At 45.5% G+C, this 25,404-nt stretch overlaps 1 protein-coding gene across 1 annotated transcript in view; it reads right to left on the bottom strand.

Annotated features, from left to right (window-relative positions):
• BRINP1 (bone morphogenetic protein/retinoic acid inducible neural-specific 1) overlaps positions 1-20,075 on the bottom strand; it is a 59,648-nt gene extending 39,573 nt beyond the window's left edge. Inside the window, exon 1 of the mRNA XM_009706058.1 lies at positions 19,798-20,075. Within this exon, the coding sequence (XP_009704360.1) occupies positions 19,798-20,015 (218 nt within the window). The 5' untranslated portion in view covers positions 20,016-20,075. The remainder of the gene's footprint in view (positions 1-19,797) is intronic.
• Positions 20,076-25,404: the final 5,329 nt, after the last annotated feature.

Genomic DNA, 25,404 nt, shown 5'->3' with positions numbered 1-25,404 from the left:
TTTTTTGGATTTTTTTTTTTGGTGGGGGAGGGGGGGTGTTTGGGGGTTTTTTGAGAGGGAGGTGATTTTTTTTAAGTTTAGTAGGGAGTGAAATAAAGGGCGAAGAAGGTTGTTCTTTAGTAAGGGCTCTCATGTCTCAGATTTTCATTTTGGCTCGGCAGGTATTTGCTTTGCCCTTTTATCATGGCTCGGGAATCCTTTGCTGAGTCTGGGTGGGAGCATCTGTGGGGTTGGTTCTTCCCCTCTCGCCTGTGTTGCTTTCTTTCATGGTAGGCTTTTTTGTCTGTGTTAAATTAAAGTCAGGATCTCTCTGAGGCAAGGTACTGGAAACTTAGTCTGGGGGGATCCGATGCTGCAGAAAAGCTAAGGAGAAGGCCTCCTCTCATGGCTATTTCAGGGGGTGAGGACCAGGCAAAGTAAAAGCACCAGCTCCTATGCTGGCTCAGGCCATACATACGGCTAAATAGGGGATTATGTGCTATTGCACATCTGAGCTTCTACTCAGAAATAATGAACTGGACCCCAGAATTTTGAAGCACATGCATATGTATATATTTATCTACTGAACAAAACAACAATGTCTGCCATGCTTTTTATTTGCCTTCTGGGTTTTGAGATTTAAAGACTCATATTTTCTGGCTTTTCCTTGCAATCCTAAAAGACAGCCTATTCTTATTTTTTAAATGGAAGTTGTGAGTTATACAATTATATGACTCAAGCCTGGAGTACTTAAAGAAGACAGGGGAAAAAAGCTAGTATGAATCCCACAACTCTTGCAAATACTGGAGGAAAAAAGAAATAAATCTGTGCAGTCTGGTAGAGAGCTGGTCCCAGTGTTTCCTGCTACTGAGTAGAAACCTCACAACCCCCAGTGCCCAAGCAAGTGTCAGAAGAAGGGGGACAGGTCAAAGTCTGTTCCCTTGCCATGCGCTGGGTAGTTATCACCTACCCTCTCCCGAACGAGGGTAAACTCCCAGATTAGCTGAGCTGCTGCTCAGGCCAGCAGGATGCTTTTTAGCACTCCCCTCCGTGCTGAGGCACTCAGTTTTCTTCTTTCTCCTGCGCTTTGATGGAGTTGCTTCCTCTCTTCATGCTTCCCAGCCCTCCTTTCTTTTTTTCTCTCCCCCAGCTGTTGCATTGTGCCGAGCAGTACAGATTTAGGGTCCTATGGACCACATCCTTGTGGCAGGACATAGAACCTGATGCAAACTGTTGCAAGCCTGATGGGGGGGAGAGAGACATCCTAAAACTGCCCACAGTGGGAGGAATCCCTTACCCGGCCCTGTGCAAGAGCAGCACCCAGAGGCCTCCACAATGAGTGCATCTTTATCTCTCAGATACTGCCTCTGCAGCAGACTGGTCTGTCCCTGCTCCTTATACTGTTACAAAGCCCAGCTGCTGGAGAATTTGCTGATCTCTGGGTATAAGAAGCAGCGACTCCATCCTAAGGTGTCTTTTTGCAGCTCTGATATTGCTCCTGTTTTAACTTATTCCCAACAGGAGATGTCCTGGGTATTCCCACTTCCCTGAGCCTCGACCCCCCCGCCTGCCCGTCTCCCCTTGCCCCACTTCTCCCCGCGTTCAGAAGGGCAGGCGGTGGCTGTATTTAAAGCCTCAATCTTCCTGGGCACTGAACCATTACAAACAGCGCACTCATCAGCAGCACCGAGTTTCACTGACTGATTGTTTTCTGATTTTGTTTGGCATTTTATCCTGGCTGCATAGAAAACTTATTATAAAATCATGTTTGTGTTCCATAGATTATATCGGTGGCTCACTGCGGTGGGAGTACGAAGCATGACAAACAAGAGTTGGAGGGGCATGGCTGATGAAAACCCCTGCCAAGGTGACAAGGGCCAAACCGCCATGCAGTCGCCGTGTTTGCAGAGATGAAAATAAGAGCCTCTTGATCAGCCACAGGTTATCCTGGGGGTAGTTTAGGTGTTGCAGTTCTCCTGACCAGATTCGTGCCACATGCCACAAATAAATGTTCTAAACACAGATTAGTTTGATATTAGATGACTGCAACAGTCCCTGCTGCTATTAAAAATCTGTTAGTCTTTCCCCTAGATAGCCCCAGGCTAGAGCCTGCCATCCAGTCGCACCTGTACCAGGGCCATCAGCCTGTGGTAGAACTAGAGAGAATTATTACGCAGGTTTTCAGTTGTTCCTTGGGTTCTGGGAGCAGCCAAGGCCTGGGAGATGCAGTCTGCAGAGAGACCACCCATACTGTCCTAGAGGTTTAGGACTGTAATTCTTCAAACACCAAAACGTCATACCTGGCAGAGTGGGAGATGGGAAGCTGTGACCCTGGATGGTCCTTTTAGTCCCACGTTCCTTGGGTTGTGATACCAGATGCTAACACCTGTCTGTCCTTCCACCGTCTTCCATGTGAGCCAAAAAACCTGTGTCCTGCAAGATCAGCTAGGTACAGCAGCAGAAGAGACATTCTTGAGTTGCAGATGCCAAAAAATAAAGGCAACCATTCTTTTCTAACCGTGCTTTTTTTGTCTTCCTCCACGCTACATTTCCTGAATGCCTCCCAGCAATACACAGAGCGGCATCACTAGGATATGACCGGTGGCATTCAACCTTCCTTCCCTTGGCCTCTCTGCTGGGGAGAGCTAAACATGTGGACTAGAGTTTTGTTGACTGTTTGACACAAACATTCCCAAAACAGGAAAGGTGCCCACAGGAAAAGGTGAAATAGGAAAACAAATCATCACCTCTGCAGAAACAACTAGACATGGCTTGTGGGAGAGGTGGAAAAATGGTACAGCCTCCCTCCCTCTGGAGTTGTTTTTGGTCTCTGAAACATGCATTTCAGGAGGGGGCTGCTCTATTTCCCCCATCCCTGAGCACAGACAGATCTGCCGGATTCTCCTGCCCACTTCCACTACTCATCTAAGAGCAAGCGGTCCCCCCACGTTCACAAATTGATCACAAGATGCTGGTGGTGCAAGAGGCTTCACGTCAGTGGGGCTGGCCATCTGGAACAACCTTCGTGTATCTCTCCTCGTCGACTCTTTGTTCCATTTCAGTCTCAGTGAAATGGTATCTTTTTTTCTCTCCTCCCTTGCCTGCAACTCTCTTATTTTCTCCCTCATACTGTCTCTGCTGCTATTTATGATTTATTCTCTGTAACTGTCCTATTTAATGCTGCAAAATGGTTGGGAAGATGGTTTCTGTGGACGATGTTGTAGAAAGCAAAGAGGTCCTGTCATTTACCCATCGCAATGGAGCTGACTAAACACATCCCAGCATTGTGGGAGATGGAAATCTCACACCAGCACCCTGGATTCTTTGCTGCCCAATACAGTCAGGAGCACGGTGTGAAATGGCCACGGTGCCTTGGAGAAGCTGTCAGGGAGATGCTTGTGGGAACTTCTGGCTAAAGCAAAGAGCCTTCAGGATCAGACTGGGGCTTCCTCTCCTCGCAGTGAGCTTGGGGCATCCCCTTACTCCAAAAGGACCAAATGCCCTTTCCTGGAGGAGCAGCTTGGGATGTTACACGTGCCATCGTAGAGTCTTCATCCAGGGTGGAGCATGCTCTCCAGAGCCCGTAGGTCCTAGGGTCTCACCATTTCTGGGAACCCTGAGGTCTGCAGGAGTCAGATCAGCAAAACACGATGAGTCTGTGAGGCTTCTTCCTACACTGGGATTTTTTATCACGCGAATGCCATGCTGCAGCTGGTTCTGGGAAGGCCTCTGCCCACACACTAAATAAATTCTGGTGCGGTGCGCTGCTTCTCTATGGAAACTGTACTCTGCATTTCTCTCTATAGGATTTTTCTCATTTCAGGCTCCATAATAAATTAACGAGAAGATGTTTTCTTTACACCAACCATAGGAGAGACTCTTTTCTGTACTCGATTAATCTTTAGTGATCTATATTAAATATTTATCTGAAGAAACGAGGCCTGTATTGCAGCAACATTTTCTATTATGAGACTTTATCATATCAAAAGATATTTTCCTGGTGCTGACTCCTTCGCATATACCCAGCCAGAATTTCCGATGGAAGGGCACTCTTTTTTTTTTTTTTTTTCCCTTTCCTTTCTCTCCCAGTGACCTTTTCCCTCCATAACAAGCTGCTGATATGTTAGAATTTACTGGGTTATAAACATTTTTTATCGAGTAGGAGGGAGCTGGGTGATTTGGCATCAGCTTCCCTAATAAAACCCAGGGGAGAGGCTGTGATGTTTGACACCAATAAAGGCATGGAAGAAGCTGCAGCCTTCTGGGATGCTGGTCACGAATGACAAGGGAGTCAGTGAGTGTCAGCCATGTAGCTTCACTCTGCTGAGGCACTTTTGGAAGGAGGCCAGCTTGCTGGCACGGGAGAGGGAGCTGGCAGGGACCTGGTAAAGGGCTCCTCTGTCCTTTCCCAGTGTTACCAAAATCATGTGATCTATCAACGCAAGGCAGTGAACTGGGATTATCTTTCCCTGCAAGTGGGAGGTGGAGAGGCACTAAACAGTTGAGATATCTAAGAAAGGATGAGGACCTTGGTGTTGGATTCAGGCACTGGTCCTACAAGAAGATGGAGAACTCAGATCATAGTTCGATCCTGAATAAGTAGTTGAATTTTCCTACCTGAGATAGACCTGGCATTGGCCATCGATAAACAGAATTATAACTATTTTTGTTGAGGTAGCGTCAAAAGGAAACCCAGACACAGTACTTTGCTTGTGGTGTCAGGTGCTGAGCAACAATGCAGCAAAAAAGATGGTCCAAGTTCACCAAGAGCTCACAACCTAATTCGTCATGCCTCCCAAGGGAGCAGTGATTTAAACCGGTCAATAATTAACTCATTCCACAAAAGCCTGAATAAATCATCTGATGACTAGATATACACACATTATAAATGTTTTGTTCTGATAATATATGACTGAGCTGTTATTTTGACGAATAGCTAGTGAATAATATATCTGATGAACTGCATAATATTTTACTAATGATTAATTTATTCATTTGAAACAAACAAACAAACAAAACCCAGCCTTTTCCTCAGCTATCATAAAGAACTCTAAGTAACGGCTGCAAAGAGCTTTGAGATCCCTGGATGAGCTGTATCTGTTATTCCTCCTTTTCTCACTGTGTATTTCTAGTGATTTATTACCAGGGATAATAAATTCATGGCTTATGTTATGGAAGGCTTCATTTAAGTTTATGACAGATCTTGTTCAAAAGCTCCTGATTTCGTAAAGCCCACTAAAATCTACAGGAATTTGGTACTTAGGCAGTTAAGTACCCACACAAAGTGCTTAAATACCTTTTTAAAGTCTGGGCCAAGCTCATCTGAAACATCATCTGCTGCTTCTGACTGGAGAGAGAAGTGTTGTGGTTGGGGATAGTTTCGGTAAGGCTAGTTACTGCAGGATGGTGGTCTGTAAGATCCAGTTGAGGATTGCCCTGGCTGTAGTTCTCCCTCTCCCTCACTCTTAATCCCATTCAGAAATATAATTTCTGTGAGTTCACAGAGGAGATAAAGGACCAAAGAGCAAGAGCACTTCCTCGGAGCTTTTCTGCAAAGGTGGACTGATTGATTACAGATTGGACGCTGCTCCAACTTCCTTTCCTCAATGAAAAATTGAGAGCTCTTAAAAATTGAATAAAATATGCTGTTCTAAGAAGGATTTCCACTGGCATGAGCACAATAGGAGGTAGTAGTGAGTTGCTCAATATTTCTGTGTGCATCGGCTAATCCTTTACTACTCAGTCCCTTTGCGCTCTCCCTGTGGCACCTGATGATAACTCATCCGTAATTGGTAAGGGCTTCGGTTTTGTGTCTCCAGACAAAGCTTAAATCGCTCACATTTGGGAGAGCTCCTACTACAGTTGCAGCTAGAGCTGTCCAGGAGATTATTCCTTTTTGTAGCTACTTTCAGGACTGCAGAATCTGGCTTTGTTCCATACTGGAAAAATCTCGAAAAGCTTGTAATGTTTTCATTAGACAAAATGTTGTCAAAATAGCTCATTTCTTAGATCTCTCTCTTTCTCCACAGTCACTAGTGACCAGAGAGGCCGGGACTTCAAAAGTACATTGAATCCAATTCATCAGCCTTAAGCACTATACTACTAACAAAATAAAGCATTCTGACAAAACTTACTTTGGAGAAAATATTTTTTCCACATCACTGGGACAATTTTATTACACGTAAAATACAAAGACTTTGCCATCCTCTCATTTGTCTTCCTCCATCCTTACAGAACTTTGCCAGATCTGCTCCCCTTTCAGTGCACAATCCCCACCACTATGAGTGAAAATCCCACCCCAGTGTTACAAACACTTGCAAGACTCTGTCAGAGAGCTGAGATACTTCTGTTCCAGTTAGCAGATAGCAGCTGTGCATATGAAGGCTTTACCTTCAGATGCTCACACACGATCATACAGGAGACAGTCACCAATGGAGCTGGTATGTTCAAGTGGGGAGATAAAGCACTGCAATTTTTAAAAGACATGATGTAAATATCTCAGTCCCCAGGAGTGAAAACAATAAACTTCTTTTTATTACTCTTCTGCAGAAGAAAATTAAGTCCAAACACAGTTGGCAATTATCCTGTAAGCTTATTATATAGCAGCATTCAGCCTCTTCCACACTCTTGGTTCCTCCTTTGTTATATGCTAGAAGAGCTGCTAAGACCTTTTTCTGTCCCCTATTATAGAGCTATTTCACAGGAAAGTACTCTCAGCTTTCCTTTAATCCACCATAGGCCATACAAGATGCTTCAGCCACCCCAATATCTGCATGCACCTCAGACATAGATGCTCTTGTCTGCACAGAGACTTGCAAGGGGCTCTGTGAAGAGCTACAAGTACTGTATGCTCTGCTACCTCCTTACCTCTTCACTATGCATGACTCTTAAACTGAATGTGGACAGCCTGAGTAAATATGTGCGTGGAAGCCAAGCCCACCATTTAGCGGTAACAGTGGCGATCCCCCTTCATCTTATCACACCAGCATCCCTGTCTTTGTGAGTGTGTAAATACTGCAGGAATAAAGTGCCCGAGTGGTGCATATACCTGACAGAAACATTGGAACAAGTTGTTTCAACACCCAAAGGCTTTTCTCCCCTTTCAGATCAATTAAGTTCATCTGAGATTCTCAAACAATTAGCAAAATTTCAGTTCTGGCGTTGCAAACTTATTCATATGTGTCTGTTCAGTGTGCAATCTTGTGGTAGGATGGAAGACTCTAGAATATATTTCTCTCTGGGTTTGCAATGGTATTGCTCTGTGGCTTGCTTTCCCTGCTTGTGCATGCTGACGAGATTTACTATTATGAATTGCCCCCCCAAACTACCTTCAAACTCAAATTTAATAACCTAAGTATTATGAAGATCAATATTATGGCTATTCTCATTCATATGATTAGCACTAATATAATTTTGGGAAATATTTATGCTGCAGTAGCAACTAGAGACCTGGATTAAGAGGAGATCCTCAGCATCTCTACAGAAGAAAAGACACTGTTCTCTCCAGCTGTGTACTGAAGTGCAATACTCAATCTCTAAGTCTCCATGGGTTTGGATATTTTATGTAAGTTATCTAATAAGATAACAAACCAGCCTTACAATCCCTACAGCCATATTGCTAACTGTTTGAAAATCATGAGTCAGACTCCAGAAAAGAATTAAGAGATTGGTTTTAAAATTCATGAGACTTTTTAAATCTGATAAACTTCAGGTTTTTTTTTTTCTTCTTTTTTGCTTTCTACTTTTTGAGTATGTAGGAGTCATATTATCAAGTTTTCCTCTGCAATTATGAGGGCCGTAAACTTACTTTAAAAATTGAGTTGAGACTCTTACATAATCACAGGACTCTAAAAGTGTGGGCTTTGAAGAGACATTAAATAGTCTTGAGATACAGTTTATCATGTGACTCAGAAACACTCGCCTGCTGAATCGGTAAGTTTTCAAATATCAAATACTCCCAAGAAACAGTCAGGAGTCCTTTACAGGTGGGAGGGGGGAATCTGAGACTCTCACAGTCTGCACCTGAATGGAGGGTAAGGGGAGAAAAACAGGGGGATGGAAGACAAAATGCAAGGAGAACATACTAGTCTGGTGGGGACTATTCATTTAGCTTTAACCAGAGATGAGGCTAACAACCTTGTTTTCTTATTACCATCTCTCCTGCTAGCTCTTAACCATGCAACACGCAGTTGTCCCCATGTACCAAGCCCTCTTACTAGCCTTACCCGGGCTGTGCACCCGCACTCCCCAGGGAGAGCCCCAGACATTTGGAGGGGAGTGAAAAGTGATGTTCTTTCTGGGGTTTTGCTCAAGAGCTGGAAGCTAACACTGAAATATTTAATGCTGAATACTCAATAAGCAGGTTTTCCTTTGCTGAGAGGAAAGAACCAGTATGAAAGAAAGGGGAGGAAAGGCAAAATGAGATTGGGCAGGGACACATGGACAATGAAAACACCTTTGCCCTCCTGACATAATGCTGCTTCTTCCACCTCCAGGTAGCTGGGGGGAGGCAGTGTCCCTCACTGGTCAGGGTTTGCACCCTCAGCCAAGCTGAATCCCCTGAGTGCACTGTGATGGTCAGCTACTGAAATCAGTGCTTAAACCCAGTCCATGCTCCAGCAGACCTGTCCATCACTACCGGTCCATGAAACCTTTGTTTCCAGCTTGCAAAGGGGCACTTTTATTGCAGAAACGACAAGATCTCTAGCCACATCAGCAGAGGGGGTCAGTGTCAAGATGCTTGCAAGAGCTATAACTAAGTCAGTCAGAGTGCAGGGACAGGTCCCAATTAAGTTACAGGGGAACAGTTCTTCCACCGGCTTTTCATGATACTCATTCATGGGAAGGAGAGGTTGTTGCAATATCAGGCATATTTGAGCCTCCAGACCCTGGTGTCCTAGCTGAGACTGTAGCCATCAGATAGGGTTCTTCTTCAATGAACCTTGCCAAAGGTGTATGCCTGGGAGATGGAGAGCTTCCAGAGGCTTCTCCTTAACTGGTCTCTAAAATGTCTAGCTGCTCCCTGCCCTTGCTAAGACTGATGGCAGGAGAAAGCACAGCATGGGTTTTCAGGTCAGCAAGTAGAGTAGCACACCATACAGGCATAACAAAAGAGTCTCTTTAATTTGGGCTAAGGAATTCCAGGAGGCAAAACACCTCCTGCTGTAATTCCAGAGCAGAGAATATTGATGTTGCTGCTTAAAAAGTGCTGTGAACCATCGGCACAATTCAGCCTGCAAGAACACCGGGGCCGTCAGCTGGCTCTTGCCACCTCTAGATGATGGCTGTACACAAGCAGAGGCTGTGTTAGTGTAAAATTTGGCCCTGCAAGGCTGCATGAGAGCCATGTACAGCAAGAGAGGACATGTTGGTGTACTTCTGCCATAGCACAGCTTTTGTGGAAACTCTCCTTTCTCCAAGTAAGCTCATTCCTTGCGAGCAGAAGCACAAGCAGGCCTGACCTGATCGGGAGTTTGATGTAATGGCTTCCTCTCCCGGCTGCTTACCCCTCTGCTGGGAGCCATCTGCACATTAAAGCAGATGTTGGTTGCACTCGGGTCACGTTTCCAAGCTTTCTTTTGCAGTCATAAGGGCTAGAGACTCTTCCCTCCCTCCCTGCACTCGTTTCTTAATTAAAGCTTAAATTCTGATGTCGTCACATGACTGTAGGAGCAGAGCCCCAGGCAGGCATTTAGTGCTCTGGGTTGTCAGCGGGACTTTGATTTAGAAGCAGAGCAGATACTTTAGAGAATCCCATCCCTTCGCTACGCCCCAGCCTGGCCCTGCTCGCAGCTGCTGGTGTCAGACCTCAAGGTTTGATTTTCAGGGCAGGCACTGGAACAGGTCAGAGGCTTTCCCAGGATGCAGAGCATGGGAATGGGGAGGATCTCTGTCCTGTTCAAACAGTGGTTGGAGAGCCAGGCAGCTGCCAGGAGTCTGGCAGGGAGGGGAAAGGAGGCAGCACCTGCCTGCAGCCTGTGCCGCAGAGTGCCTCCAGCCCAGAGAGATGGGTGGATGTAACTATCACTGCGACCTGCAGCTCCTGTCCCTAACTCTCTCCTCCCCTCCCTCTTGGTATTTCTCACCTAGTAGGATGTATTTAACTAGTAAAAATGACTCCCTGGTGAAGGGAACCTCATTGCCGCTTTCTGTGAATACTTTGTGGTCACTTTCTCAGTGGTGGAAAGCTGCGAAGGGCTGCGGATGTGAAATCGGGTCTGATCGCCTGAGACACAGAGCTTCCAGGCTTGGTCACCAGCGAACAGCATCCCTAGAGCACAGCCCTGGCAGCCTAAATACTGCATCCACCCCGCTCCCCAGGAGCAGAGCGGGTACCACCTCCCCAGGGCTCGCTGTAGGGGAAACTGAGGCTGCACCAAGCTCCCTCCGTGCTGTGTCAGCTCCTTCACCGGGTGCACAGAGGAACCGCTGGCTCCACACAGGCACATTTGATTTCACACTGCCTGGAGAGGAGATCCTGGCACAAAAGGGCTGACCTAAACCCTTCTCCCTCCCTGCTGCAGGCAAAGCTGATTCCTGAGTTTCTTTTCAGATGTGTCCTTGGGTTGTATACCTGCGCTTAGGAGTTTAACACAAGAAACCAGCCCGGATGGCTCCGACTGCCCCGGTGGGACACATCTTGTTCCATTTACAGAGGCTGGTGGGTGGCAATCAGCAAAAAAGAAAGGAAAAAAAAACCAACTTTCTAGAACCCAAGGGAAACATTAGAGGGATCCAGAAATAGAAAAACCCCTATAATAGGTACAGTCATGCCATCTCCCAGTGCTACTGGTGCCAGAACAAAATTATTCCATGCATCTAACAGGATGACTTTTTTTTTTTTTTTTTTAATCTAACAGCTTCTCTGCTGAAACAAGCAGCTGCCTGATTTGAAAGCAGAATTAATAATCTGTTCACAAAAAAAAATTTAAAAAATCAAGGCTTCTCCTTGGCTTGTTAGCTTTTAAAATATGCTCCCAAGCCACTGGACTATAGTTGGCTGGTCTGAAGAAATCTGAGATGAACATGCAGAGTCATTGCTGTTGCAGCATGCTGGGGAGCAGCCTTGGGAGGCCAGCTGGGCAAAGCCCTCCGCTTGTCATGCAGAGGGGAAAAGATCCCCCTCCCCAAGCAAGGTCTCAGAGGGGGCTGTGTAGACAGCTTGCCCCTAGCCCAGCAGGATGCAGATCTCTTTGGAAGGGTTCAGTGACTAAAAATATTGGTCTGTGCTGCTTCTGGGATTCATTGGGAGCACGGTGAAAATATTACATTCTGGATTCAGAAAGGGAGTTTTTGTGCTTGAGCGTGCAACTCTGCAGAACTGTGCTAACGCTCAGCCGATCCAGCTAAGAGCTTACCCGGGTCAGCAGGCAGGGCAACCGGTTAGCGATATGCCTTTCTAGGCATACAGCACACATGCATGCTTCTCTCCAGAGGAACTGTCGCATCCTAACCACAAGCACCATATCAGTAAATGAACTGATCAGCTGCATTGCTTCTGCACCATTCCCTATGGCCTGGGCGCGCGCTGCCACGTTGAGATGAGGGTCTGCCCTGCCCCAAAGTTTGGCCAGATGTTCTGTTCCCATATCTTAGCAGCTCTGAGCATATCAAAGGCTGGTGCCATTTATCCTTCCATTTGCCCTCTGTTCTCAAGAATATCAAAGAGAAGGAGAGGTGTGTCCCTCTGTCAAGTCCTACGGCTGCCAGTGATGTTCGCAAGCCCTCACCATCTGAATCCAAACGCAGCCAGAGCAGCTGCTCCTCCAGCCCCGACGAGGGCCAAGCTCCTCGTCTGCTCAGCCCAGCACCCCCAGGACTAAGCTCTGTGCAGCTCAGCCCGAGCCATTCCCTGCCACCCCCTGCTCCTGCTTTTATTCTGCTCATGCAAATATATTAAAAGCTTCCCATATGCAGGGAGACACATTATGCAGGGAATGTAACAACACTGGTCCCTGAACGGCACAAAGAATGAAGATTGTGGCTAAAGGAGAGGCTACATGATGGAATTGGCTGGTTTACGCCCATCACTGAATGGCTCGTGTTTGCCAAACTGCTGTGTTTGAGCTGGTGAGACAGGAATGCAAATTGTGGCTCTCTTGTAAAGTTGCATAAACTTGTAATGTCATTTCTAGATTTAACATTTACATTGAAGAGAACACTAGAAGCCTTCATTGTTTACATGCACTATGGAAATAGATTTAAATTTTTGGTTTACACACATTTATTTACAAGGCATTTACTGATTACAAACCAATGTACATGACTCGTTTACATGCATAATGGAAACTATGGAGATTTTGTATTTTTTGCCGTGCAACGCTGTACGGATTTCCATTGCTCATTCCACACAGAGGCAAGAGCCTCCTTTCATCTCAGCTCCCTCTGTCCTTCAATTGCTGCGTTGCCTCTCCTAAAACAGCCTTGCCTCTGACTGGAAAACATAAAAGTTGATGTCCCCTTTAAACAGATAGCATAAAAACCTAATAGGACAACCTTGTCAGCAGAACTTCAGCGTGACTAAAAAAGCCAAAGCAAAGATTTAAAAGCCTAACAGTGCCTATCAATTTGTACCAGTGCAAAGCATCACCTTAATGCTATTTCAGATGAACCTTCACGGTGCTTTTTTTGGATGCTTCAGGCATCCAAACAACTGGAACAGGATAGAAAACTTGCCAGGATATGTGTGCGAGGGAGGAACTCTGATTTCACCCGTGTGGTACAGTTTGTCTCAGTCAGTAGCACCCAGGTCTCAGCATCCAGCTTCGTTTTGAACAAGCATGAGCCTTCCCACGGCAAAGCTGCAATCCTACTGCTGGTCTTGGCTGTGCCTCCCTTGCCCAGCGGTGTTGGGGAAATTATTTTTCTTTTCTTTATCCTAAGAGACCAAAAGCTGAACCCAAGGGAAGTCAAAGCTGAACCCTGGGGAATTTTAAGATTTCAAAGTCTCAGAATGAACAATAAGGACAGCCAGTCTTTTTTTTTTTTTTTTTTCCCCTCCTTCCCATTTCAACAACATAAAAACTACTTGCAAATTCACATAAATTGAATGAGCAAGTTGAAAAGCAAATAGCTAAACAAAATACAATCAAGATCAAAATGTTTCCCTTATGACATTTTTTAAGTAGCATTGGTTGACTTTGTGTTTTGAGATGAACTTTTATGCCTTAACAATTGCAAAAAAAAGTTTTTCACTGGATTCATAAAATGAAAACAAACAGCAAAGCTTAAACCTTTCACTGAGCCTAAACTAAAATGTTTTGATTTTTTCATTTTACTGAAAAGTTGAACAAACATCCATTTCAGATCAACCCATTTTTAATGTTATTTTTGTTCTGTGCAACCAGTGAACCACAAAATCAATTATTCGTACAGCTCTAGTGACCAGTAGATTAAATTCAATGCTGTAGAGAGACAGCAAAAGGAGTCAATGAGGAGTGGAGAGATGGGAGAAGAAGAATGGACTGAAAAAATGGTGGAAGCAACTCTAATAGATCTTGCCTCTGCCAAAACTTTGCATGCATTTTCACAACCACTTCAATACAACTTTAATCCACATTGCTGCTGAAAACAGCAGTCTCACCAGTCCCCTTCCTGCTTCCATCCGCACAGTCCTGTCCCTTTACTATGACCTGACCACACAATGAACGAGACCGGAAAAATGATCTAGTTGAAAATTAACTTCTTTTTTTTCTTTTTCTTTTCTTTTTCTTTTTTCTTACCAGATTAATTTTCTGACAGATCAGTTCATCAATGGTGGAAACCACAAGTCTGCATGAAACCTGCCTGGAAGTTTTGGTCAGGAAAAGCAAAACTTCTGTAATAGAAGCTGCTAAAAACAGTCTAGAAACCTCACATTCACTAGCCAGATTGTCCAAGTCCAGTGCCTGAATGTCAGAGTTGCATTCTGCTTTTGTTTAGAAATAATAAAAGCTCATAATGCTCCCAGCCAGGACAAGCAGCCTTGTAAACCCTGGTGCTGTGTGTGCAGGTCCTGGGGCAGTGGGCAATGCTGGATGTGCTAGAAGAGATTCTCCAGCCAATAAATGGGTGCATTTTCCTTGAAGTCAACAGCTTCACATATTTATGTCACAGAGAATCTGGCTCATTTTTTTTAATTTGTGGTGCCATAAAACTTTGAAAGTATTGTGAGACAGTTTTGTGAGATCAAATCCTTTTTCTCCTCTTTTTATTTTTTCTTTCTCTAAGGGAAAATTTAAGCAGCAGAACAGCATATGCATTTCTGAGTCAGTTGTAGCCAGCGCTACGTGCACAGCAAAAATCCTTACTTCATGATAATTCTCTTCCTCTTCGCTGAGGGAATGACACATTTAGAGAGCACGTAGCTGCTCAGATTTGTGGGTTTTCTAGGACTAAATAAAAATCTCTAGTGTGGCCGAATGCATTCAGTAGTGCAAATCCCTTTATGAGCACCCAGTTTAGTGTCCGCTCTGAATCGGAGAATCAGAGAAATCACCGAAATGTTGGTTAGACAGGACCCTGGAGGTGCCTAATCCAACCTCCCACTTAAAGCAGGACTATCACCAGCTCCTGACCACATCAGCTGTGGCTTTGTCCAGGCAAGCCCTGGAAATCACCAAGGATGGAGATACCCCTCACCTCTCCATTGACCTGTCCCAGACCTGCACCACCCTCCTGATGAAACAATTTTTTGGGGGAAAGAGAAAATCAGCTTTCTTTCCCCAGGCACCATCCCAAGCAATTTATAGCTAGCTTCTGCAGCCAGTTACTCACAACCTTTCCTGTCTCAGGGGCTGTATTTCCTTTTTATATATCCAGGGACCTTACTGTAACTAGTGTACGTCAGCAATTGGTTTTGTCCTGTCACTCTGCAGGAGAAGGGATGGAGCAGGACTGGCTGGTTTCTTGTCACATCCCCCACTGAGCTTTGAATCCATCGGTGCATTTCAACCAGACTTGGCAGAGGTCTCAGAAGTATTCTGTATTTGCAGGTTTCATGGAATTAGGCAGCCTCTAAATGGTCCCACTGCAGGAGAAGTTGCAAGGCAAGCAGATCACCCTTTTATACCCCAGGGTTTCCCTGCTTTCTTACACAGAGAGCCAGATTTCCCTGTCCCTACTGTCATTTCAGAAAACAGAATTAAACTCCCACACATGGAAAATCCACATTTTTTCTTGTACACGCACATTCCCCTTCCAGCCCTGTGTGATCATCCACTTTATATTGCTGTTGTCCCTTACATCCAAACATTTTGCAGCATTTAATTAAGTCTGCCCAGCAACGCAGAGCAGACAAATGCTGTCATCTCCCATTCTTGGGGAGGGAACCGAGGCACGGAGAAGTGAGCTTACCCACAGCCACACCATAGGCCTGGGGCAAAAATATAGATGCTGCCTGGATTACCTCTCTAATAGTCTACCTGTGAGTCCCTCTTTCCAAGGCAGTGTGTCCTGTCCCTGCTTTGCTGTAAGAAAACTGGCAGTGGCAGCCTGACTGCCCGGCTGGACGAGACCATCTCACTGCTTCCCTCTTTGCCTCCTGTGTCTCACCTCTGACGGTGAACAACAAAGCTTCATTTTTTCTAGAAAGAGATTTGTTTTTCTAGAACTTGCTTAAACTGAGCAGCATCATTAGCAAAGTGCCTCTGTGTCAGTGCTTCTGCCTGGCTATTTGCATAGTGTATTCAAGTGCTCAGTCTACTCTTTCTTTCGCTTTGCCTTATAGCTAAATAATCAGTTTCTGGGAGAAGAAAAAAAGGACAACAGGACAATATACTTCAAAGAAGTGGACTGAAGCTGTTAACCACTGTCCTGTGGTAATAGGAATGTTTTCTGGCCTGAGCAGAGCCGTAGTCCCAAAGCCAAGCTGAGCTTCAGCAGTTTCCCAGCCTTCATGCAGTACCTAGTACCCAAGGCTCTCATGACTAGGAACAACAAGAGGAGTGATAATGAATATTCAGACATCCCACAAACCACTCTGAGCATCTGCCATCCTATCTGCATTAGCATCAGAGTGCACAGATAATGATCAAAGCAGCATTTTCTTGCCAGAGGCCCCCCCAAACCAGCCTTATTAGTATGAATCGATGCTGATTAATGTGCTTCCTTAATGCAATTGTATCTACTGCTACTGTTCATGATTTAATATAAAACATCTCCCCCTTTGCTTGCCTTCCTCCTAATATCACATGCAAGGTGCAAACCTTGACTGAGGGTACCAGGAAAATCAGTGGTCCAAGTTTTGCGAGAAAGTGACCTAAAACCTACTAAAATATACATAAGGAGGGAATGAGCCTTTGGAGCCTGTAATAGCTAACTGCCTTTCTGTGCTAGCATGGTAGATCTGGATCCAGGCATCCTATGACAAGATATCAGCGGTTCTGCTGTTCTACAGCAATTCTGCTTATGCAGCATATAAAATAGCCTTGCTAACTAAAACAGGCGCTTTGCTTGCTGCCGACAGACTTCTGGACTTCAGCTGTGATAGGAGGAGGAGTGGTGCATATTTTAGTTTGGTGTTGCTTCCTTTTCAACGTCACCTGTAAAAATGAGAAAAATGCTGCATTTTGCCTTATGCTGCTGTGTAGCATTGACAGCGGCTTTATCTCTGTGGGTTTTCAATGGAAATGACGCAGTCCTAATGTGCTGTGTCCATGCTCCCACACAGCAGGACTCTGGGGAAATCGTCACTGAACAGATGACAGTGTTTCAGTTAGGGATGGGTGAGGTCCTCTTGCCTGACTTCACATCCACGCCAAATCCATGGTGGCGGTGGCTGGTTTGAGGTCTGCTGCCATTGACCTTAGAAGAGCAGTGGTCAGGTCAAACCTCATTCAACAAAATCTCAAGCACCCCAAGGAATTATCTGACCGAGGGACAAAGAACAAACCAGCCAACCAAAAAAAGTATGAGAGAAAAGGAACATTGAAAGAGAAGACTACACAGACAATTCCCATGCTCCATATCAGCTGCTTTTCTAAGGAAAGGAGCGATATCCTTAATGCAGAATATGTGCCTCCCTTGGGCTAGTCTAGTGCAAAGAGCAATTGAGAGACATCATTTGGTAGGAAAGAGGCTTCTATGTTGGAATTAAACAGTTTACAAAATCCCAACAGCTTTACAGATTCTTGAAGTCAATTTAAGGAACCCACAAAATGAGATTTTACCCCTGTGGGTTTCAGTAAAATGACATGTTCTGGAGGGGGTGTGTGCTCAGAGTCCAGCTCTTAGCTGCTAGAATTGGCTCTGGCTCTACTAATTCACCATAGCTAGACTGATTTTGACACTCCTTAAAAAATGCATAGGCCCAATTTTTAAGTGACCAGTTCTGCCAACGGGGCCAGACATTAAAACCAAACTACCCTCCAACATCAGGCCAGCCTCCTCCCTAATGGCTCCATCTGCTCTGCTGAAGCAGACGAGGCTTTTCCCCTCCTCCTCAGCTGACCGTACTGGGAGCAAAAGTGAGTCCCAGAGACTCTGTTTCCGAAACACTCAGCTCCCAGCAGCTCAAACCATGACACACATGGCTGGAGTTCCCCAAGCCCTCAGCTCCCTCCTTCAGCATAGTGCATGGTGTTTGGCCATGAGATGCATCCGTAGGTGCCCTTGCAGTTTTCTGATGTCTCTCTAAACTCTCACCCTAACTACTCCCACTGGACTTTGTCTCATCTCTGGTTTCATTTGTGAATAGTGACTTCTCCAGCATTGAGACCATCTGCAAGACCCTTCTCAGACACCTCTCACACATGCAGAATGCTGCTGCCCATTGTCTTCCATGTTGGAAGGAGGAGGACATTGTGTTCTCCCCAGGCTACAAGTGTCTTTCATAAGTGCTTTCCGCAATATCCAGCAGAAATGGAGAAAAACAGATCCCTTTCTGCTTCCCATATATAAAATTAATCCTGAACCGAGAGGAGCCTTCAAATTCTTACCAGTCTCCCACAAACCAAAGGGGAATTTGTTCCTCGCCCCATAGCAGATAAAACCAGAAATCACAGGCTTCACATACAAACAAGATTTTAGCTCCTTTGTAAAAGTGGGGACAGCAAAGCTGTGGCACAGGCTGCCTACTCTGGGTGTGAATTCTCCGTCACAGGAAACCTTTCAGGAGAGGTTGCCCACAAACCTCTGTCAGATGTGACACAGGTATGTCTGAGTCTGCCTTAGGGAAGAGGCATGGATTAAATGACCTCTCAAGGTCCTTCCAGACCCATTTCTCCATGATTCTTAGAGACAGGATCCCAGGCTTGATGGATCTCTGGCCTGACCTACAGTGACAGTTCTTAGATGTGTCTGAACACATACATTGCATGCATTTCTCTCCCACTACAGCCCCTGTAGACTGCTGCGGTGGCATTCAGGGCTGAACAGCTCTTTAGCAAAGGGCAGAGCCACTGCCAAGGGCATTGCGTGGGGCAGAGATTTGCCATCGCGATCAGAATGTATGTTGTCAGGCAGGGCAGGAGGAGAGCTGGGGATATCCACCACCAGGAAGAAAGTCTTTTTGAAAAAGGCATGTTTTTTGTGCTCCTCTGCAAGCAAAGACAATGAGACATCCTTAGTGGAAGCATGGCAGCATAATTTCTAGTTTTTGAGGCTGTCTTCCCCCTGAGCTGTTTGAATGAGGCGGACAAGCCAGGACAGTATCTTCAACCCATGCTAACCTGCCCTTGCTCTGTGGGCTGGTGCGAGGGGAGGGGGTTGTACTCCCTGGAGGCCATGGGACAGGCACAACTCATTTTTCTTCCCCGCACATAGATGATGTCTCACATGTCGCTATTACTCTGCAAGTGCTTTTGGCTCTCTGCCCATGGGAGAACACTGCCTGCACACATGTGGTTTCCCTGCTACCCCCCATACCCCAGTCTTCGTGTACGTGTATCTGCGTGCATGGTGCCAGTAGGCTACTCACTCGTACTTTCCTACATACTGGTTTGCACGGTGTCTTTCTGCAACACAACAGGACTATATAATTATGCAAATGTGCACATCTCTATGAGAGTTTTGCGGTATCTTTGGGGTTTGGCGCAAATCTCATGACACTTGCTAGCTTATTCCCCTTCACTCCAAAGCGCTTGCTGCTTTAATGCTCATATGAGCACCCCAGCTTTTCGTGTTAAAATGAAAAAAAGAAAAGTGTGTTTCTGGATACCACAGCTGGCAAGAAGAGCTTGAAACAGGCAACAACAAAGGCTTCAAAACCTAGAAGGCAAAGGAAAATCCAGATTTGGCCTGTTCTCTGTAGTTTTTTAATTGGAAGACTTTTAAACGAAGATCACAGTTTTGGGGGGCAAGCCAACTCATACATGGAGATAATCTGCAAAGGTCTGTGGTAGGCAGTACACAGCTAAGGCTCATACACAGCAGTGTGAGAACTGCTGTACTGATGTGTGTCTTGACATCTTTATGTCTGTTCTTGCCCATGTGAACCTTAAGCTATTGTCAGTTCACGTGTATGAGTTTGGTACAGAGGCTTGGTCTTCCCATAGGTATATTGATTTGAAAAACATGCATATGAACCTGCCTATGAACTTCTCTATCACCACAAATGAAGTACACCCATACCCTTGGTCCCTTTTTATCTCGAACTATGTTGTGCACATTGCCATGGTACCGCAGTGCCTTCATCTCACTACCAGAGCATTACATCTGAGTCTTTGAAGCAATTTGCCCTGCCAGCTGAGGACCGTGAAGAACCAAAGCAGCATTTCCAGGTGGAACAGGGATAGTGATGCGTCTCCCATTGACTACGAGCCTTGAGCCCATGGGAACTGGCTGAGTTCCCACCACCTAACAACTTATCCAAGCTACTGCTGCTGAAGGAAACCAACGTACCTGTATATTTTATATCTGGTTGTAAATCCTTGACGATGTCTTTCCACAAAGGATAAGTAGCTCCGTGAGTGGTGGAAAGGCCCTCTGTCTGAAATAAGCCAATCAAACTCCTTGGAGACATGTTGGTTGGTAGCAGCTGGGTCCTGGTGGGAGGGCTGTACTAGTATATGGTCCCATATAAACAGGAGGTAGAGGAACTCAACAAGCCTCCAGTTCATGCTTTTCTGTCTGCCTTTTTCCTCTCATTCTTGCTCCATTCTGTGGAGTCCTGTTGAAAAAGAGAGAGAAGAGGAGGAAGGAAAGAGAGAGAGAGAGAAATGGAGAGGATGAGAGGGAGGAGGGAGAGAAAGAGAGAGTTTTAAAATTGGAATTGCTTTGATCCTTCAACAACCATCTCTCAGGGTGAAAACAGGCATGAAAAATCAAGTTTTAAAAGACTTCAGTCTGCCTGTATTACAGCTTAGAGTATTTGGCAGTGTTTTATTCATGTTCCTAAGTGGTGCCTTTAACCTCCTGAGCATGTATCACCTTTGAAATAACCAGGTCCTGACCTGAGACATCCTCACCCCAGCTTTTCCATCATTTCCCTCGTGAAGTTCTCTGCAGTGCCGCAAAGGCGAGTGAAGGCTGGGCACAGAAGGTGGCCGCACTCTAGGCTACAATTACCCCTTTCTTGTCCCTTTAATGCTGTGCCAGAGAAACGTGTCTTCTACTTTCATGTCTCTCTGATGATCTGTAATCCATACTCCGTGCAACCTGAGCAATCTATAAAGACCCAGCTCTTACTTTAAAGTGTTGCCAAAAAAGAAATAAAACAAAATAATTACACAGGCTTCAGTGACGAGCACATGCGGACACACAGATACATGCACACACACAGAGACACACACACAACTATGAAAACCTGCCAAACTTTGAAAGATAAAAATCACCTCACCCTGCTTTCCTGTCTGGGTGTTTGGGAGGTGTGCGTCTGGTGAAGGGGGACAGAGTCTGTCGCTATTTCGATTACAGTAGGACCTCGAGGCCCTTCCCAAGATCAAGGCTCTGCAGGATGACGTACTGAACATGCATATTCAGTGGAGGAGATTTACTAGGGAGCTTAAGGGTATGCTTCACACCACCTGGTGCAGGGCACGCTATGGCTGACATGATGGGAGAGTGGCTGTCCCACTGCACCCCCCCATCAAATCATGGCTGCAGACAGCCCTGCTACAAGCCAGCTCCTCTCCCCGATGTGTTTAATGGCTAAACAGACAAGACATATGATGAGTGGGAAGGGAAACAGAGGGGTGAAATGCCTTGCCAAAGGTTACGCAGCAAGCCATGGATACAGCTGGAAGAGAGCCCTCGTCTCCTGACTCCCATTTCCAGCGTTTCAGCCATTAGATCATCCGCCTCCGCAGTCATGCTGTTGGCACGATGCCCCTCTCCAAACGAAGCCATGTGCTCAGTCGGTGGAAGGTGAGCGGCTTGCTTATGCCTGGCGTGGACCCCCTCCCCTTCTGCTCCCTAACCACGATGTGGCTGCAACAGCATCTCAGCGTGTTGGGTTGTGATCCTCATCACTGGGAGTTGCTGATGCTGCTCTGAAAAAGTCCTCTCCATACGCAGGATGTGTTCCTCCTCCTGCCCACCTCCTGTCCATCTGGCTGCCTTGCTGAGTTTTGTGGAGGATGTGCCAACAAGGTGGGCATGTCCAGAAAGGCAGCGTGATCTTGAGGCTGCATCCCCCAATCTGGGAGCACAAACCTGGCCAAAAGTTGTCCTCAGCACAGGTGATACGCACCTATTTCTGAAGAATATAGTGCAGAGAGACTGTAGCTACTCTTTAAAGCAGGAGAAATTAGGCTATGCAGAACTCTGCTACAATGAGATTTAGTGTCAGGCTTATTTGTACATGTTCAGAAACCCTCCTGGTTTTTTGAGTCTGAGTCCACCATAAACACTCTAAAAGTTTGTAATTCCCAGAGAGAAAAGGTTTTGCTAAGCGTGTGGGAGAGGCCAAACCGAGGTGTGCCAGAGGTGCCATGCACATTTGCAGCACTGCGTGTGAACGTGAGACCTTGGCTGGTGTGAGCAGCGTAGTATAGACCAGGGGTTATCAGCATTTGTGGTTGGTGTAGCTGTCTCCTCTGCTCCAGGAGCTTTCACCAGGAGCATGGCAAAGCTGCAGCCCATGGCAGCAAGCGTGCGTGTCTACTGCGCGGGTGGATTGAAAGCGGCAGTGTGACGGGGAGCACAAGCGCCGAGTGTGTGTGTGCGCGCCGGTGTCTGTGGGAGTCTGCACGTGTGCACAGCATGAGTTTGTGGAGCTGCAGTGAGCTCAGCAGCACTTGACAAAACGGAGTTGTATAAGTCTGGTTAAAAATGACAGTCAGCTATTGCATTACATGAAGAAATGAAAAAAGTTAAATATGACAAAGTCAACGAATGTTCACTTTTTCTGTTGGGCACATATAAACCTCTTTTCAATTGCAGATAGAATATTACTGTTATTAAGCCTAATGGTACCTGTAGCTCCTGACTGAGGAGGTTGTTCCTGTTCTGGAGGCATGTACTTAATATTAGCCTCCATCACTGACTCCTACTCCTACTGACGCCCATAAATGTGGCAGTTCTCGGTGTTTTAGTCCCTCGCTTCTCAGAAGGGACTGGTTCTGCTTTACAAAACTGGGGTCTGGGGAGTTTCTAGCACCACATTGAGGGGAACAGAAAATGTTCCAAGTGGGCTACAGTACATCTCTGCATCCACTCACAGTGACCATGAACACGAGGTGATTACTGGGAAATGCTCCCAGCTACATCCCACCCTCAGCATTTCCAAATTCCAGTTCAGGAATTCATTTCTCCTGCTTCTCCATCCAGGCTACTTCTCTGCCTTGCTGCTCTTTGCAGATCTACAGCGCTGTCCCATCACAGTAAGCAGCCGCAAACTCAGCATATTTGCCTTCCGATGAGCATGCAGATTTGCTGCTGATAACGAACAGTTGTTCTGTACACATTGTCCAAACTTGCTTGGTTGTCCATTCATTAAACTCCTCCATAACTACTTCCTTCATCAGCCAACCTGGATAAGCTTTCCTTTAAACATTTCACTTTCTATTGAATTTCTAGTGCAAAGAGAGGAAGGGAGATTTTACAGACCAAAGCAGAGTGATAGCTCACCTCCAGTTCCCAGCACAGTGAAAGTGCAAACTGAAATATGAGAAGAACCAAATGAAATGGGTTTCAGAGAAATCCCAGTGTGTCCTCCCACATGCGAGCCTCATACATTGGGGAAATATCAGCTTATAAAAGAGGGGAGATATTCACTAATTCCCCACACACACACCTCTTCATCCTCCCTTCCTTTCCTTTTGGGTTAAAGTTAGAGTCAGGATGATTAGAGCTGTGAAGGCTCTTAACCACGGGATAAGGCATGGGGAGAACATGCCTTGAGATCACTAGAAGAAATGGACACATCTCCAGTCTGGAAGCTGGCTGTATCAGTGCTGAGAGCAGGGAATAGCGCCTGAGGCAATGGAGGATGGTAGAGCACAATTGGGTCTAGACAACTATCACACCATCAACTTTAATTTTTTAGTAGTATCTTTTTCCCCCCTGTAGCTGCTGTAGAGATGTTGTTTCACATTAAAGATTAATACACACCACAGGGCTGGTCCCCATGGAAGCTATAAAGCTTACTAAAGTGGGATTATTTTGTGTCTAAGGCAATATTGTGAGATGCATTCAATCTAACTCCTAACAAGTTTGAATTTGAAATTAATTTGTTAGGTGTCTTTATGGGGCTCCACTGATGTAAGATATGTTCTGGGGATTTTGCAAAAGGGACGGGGCAAGAAGGGGCAGGGAGGCGACGTCTCCAAGTACATAGCCCTCAGGTAGGAGACCCAAGGCTGACTAAAAGGTAAATCTGGCACAGAAGCAATCTCTGTACTAAAGGGGAAGCTTGGGGGAGTCAGACACTGGGTCTTGATCCAGGAATCCAGCATTCCGCTCATTTCTGCCCCAGACACCCTCTGTGTAAGGGCAGTGCCCTTACATGCTTTTTTGCCTCACTTTCCAATTATCGGCATGGAGACACAATAGTATTTGTTTGACTACATGGACCATGAACCTGTTGGAGAAGCCATCTTCTGGGTATAGCACCTAGCAAAATGCGGTCCGGCTGACCACACAGCTCACTGGGCGTTCCTGTCCCATAAGCAATGAATGACAACCATCTCAAGGTGTCAGCAAGCTTTGTAATGCAGCAGTTAAAAAAATCCAAGCTACAAAGCCCATTTCTACTCAGGAGCACTACAGAGCAACGCAGTGATCTGGGTCCTTCTGGTTCATGTCAACAAACATGATCATGCAATTGTCATGTCTGTTAATAAACATGACCGGTGGGTGAGCTAGGACATAGGCTACAGTTCACAGTAAATAAGTACTGGGAGAAGAAAATGTTGGATGTACTGATTCTGAGTCACGTTACAGTCAGTTTCCAGCATCGTCCATCATGAAGGCACATCCATCAGTGCAAATGGAGATTTCTGTTACAACACCTTTCAGTTTGTTAGGTGGTTTAAGATGGCCTTCTTCTACTCTGAATTCAGCCTGGAACATTAAATGTTCCTTGTCTTATGAGTCTTCAGGATTCTTGGAGGAAAAATAGGCAAGTACTTTCTGTAAAGTGCAAGTTGTATTTGAATGTACACTTAATTTCATCGTGATTGATATCTGTGTGTTAATTATATTCTATTTTAGGCAATACCTTTGCTGTCACAAGGCAGTGCCTTTTATCCGAGGAGTTCAAATTGAATTAGAGACATTAATTAAAGCTCTCAGCACTCTAGTAAGGCAGGCAAGTGCTGTTACTCCTATTGTTTCTGGAAATAAGAAGAAAGGAATAAAGCTGGGTGTCTACTTAGCCACTTAAAAGGTAATTTTTATACAGTGGGATCACTCAGAATGATAGATTTTGCACAAAATGATATTGCAAGGTCTGTTTCATACAGAGGAGGCTGTGTAGCCCCAGATCACTGCTATAAATGGGAAGGCAGAACACGGGAGCTTTGACTTTCCATCGCTTGCTGTGAACACTCCACTACTCCTCTGCCTCCTGGGATTTTCTACCTTTCTCCTAACCTCTGTACCTTTCATTTATCCCTTCTATTAGATTCAAATTGATCTTGCACACATCCCTTCTGTTTTCTCATGCTCGTTGTTGTAAACTATTTCCATCAGAAATGCAGACTCAGGAAAGAGAAATTACTGAACACATTATTTGCAGTAAAGAAAGAAGTCCCCTATCTCTTTAAGCTTCATGCACCAATAATTCTTTCTTGTGTCCCACATTTGGTTCTCCGCAGGTTGAGAGAGGTTTCTGCCTGCTGCCATTTACCAGAGGGAAGAGGCTAACAATTGCTATTTGTATCTGAAACACTTCTGTTCTGCAGCAACTTCACACACTGCTTTAGGATGCTGATAAATTAGTAAGAGACTGAAGTGTCAAGGGAGAGATGAAACAGCTTATGTTAGTTTAGAGCTCGACCCTGTAAAGTGACAAATGTCTGACCTCATTTCAGCAAACAGCTTAAGTGTATCCTTAATTTTAAGTAC

This window comes from Cariama cristata, unplaced genomic scaffold, assembly GCF_000690535.1.
Source record: "Cariama cristata isolate BGI_N322 unplaced genomic scaffold, ASM69053v1 scaffold7248, whole genome shotgun sequence".
Taxonomy (NCBI): Eukaryota; Metazoa; Chordata; class Aves; order Cariamiformes; family Cariamidae; genus Cariama; species Cariama cristata.
Note: the sequence above shows the minus strand (reverse complement) of the source record. Positions and strands in the feature narration are given on the sequence as shown.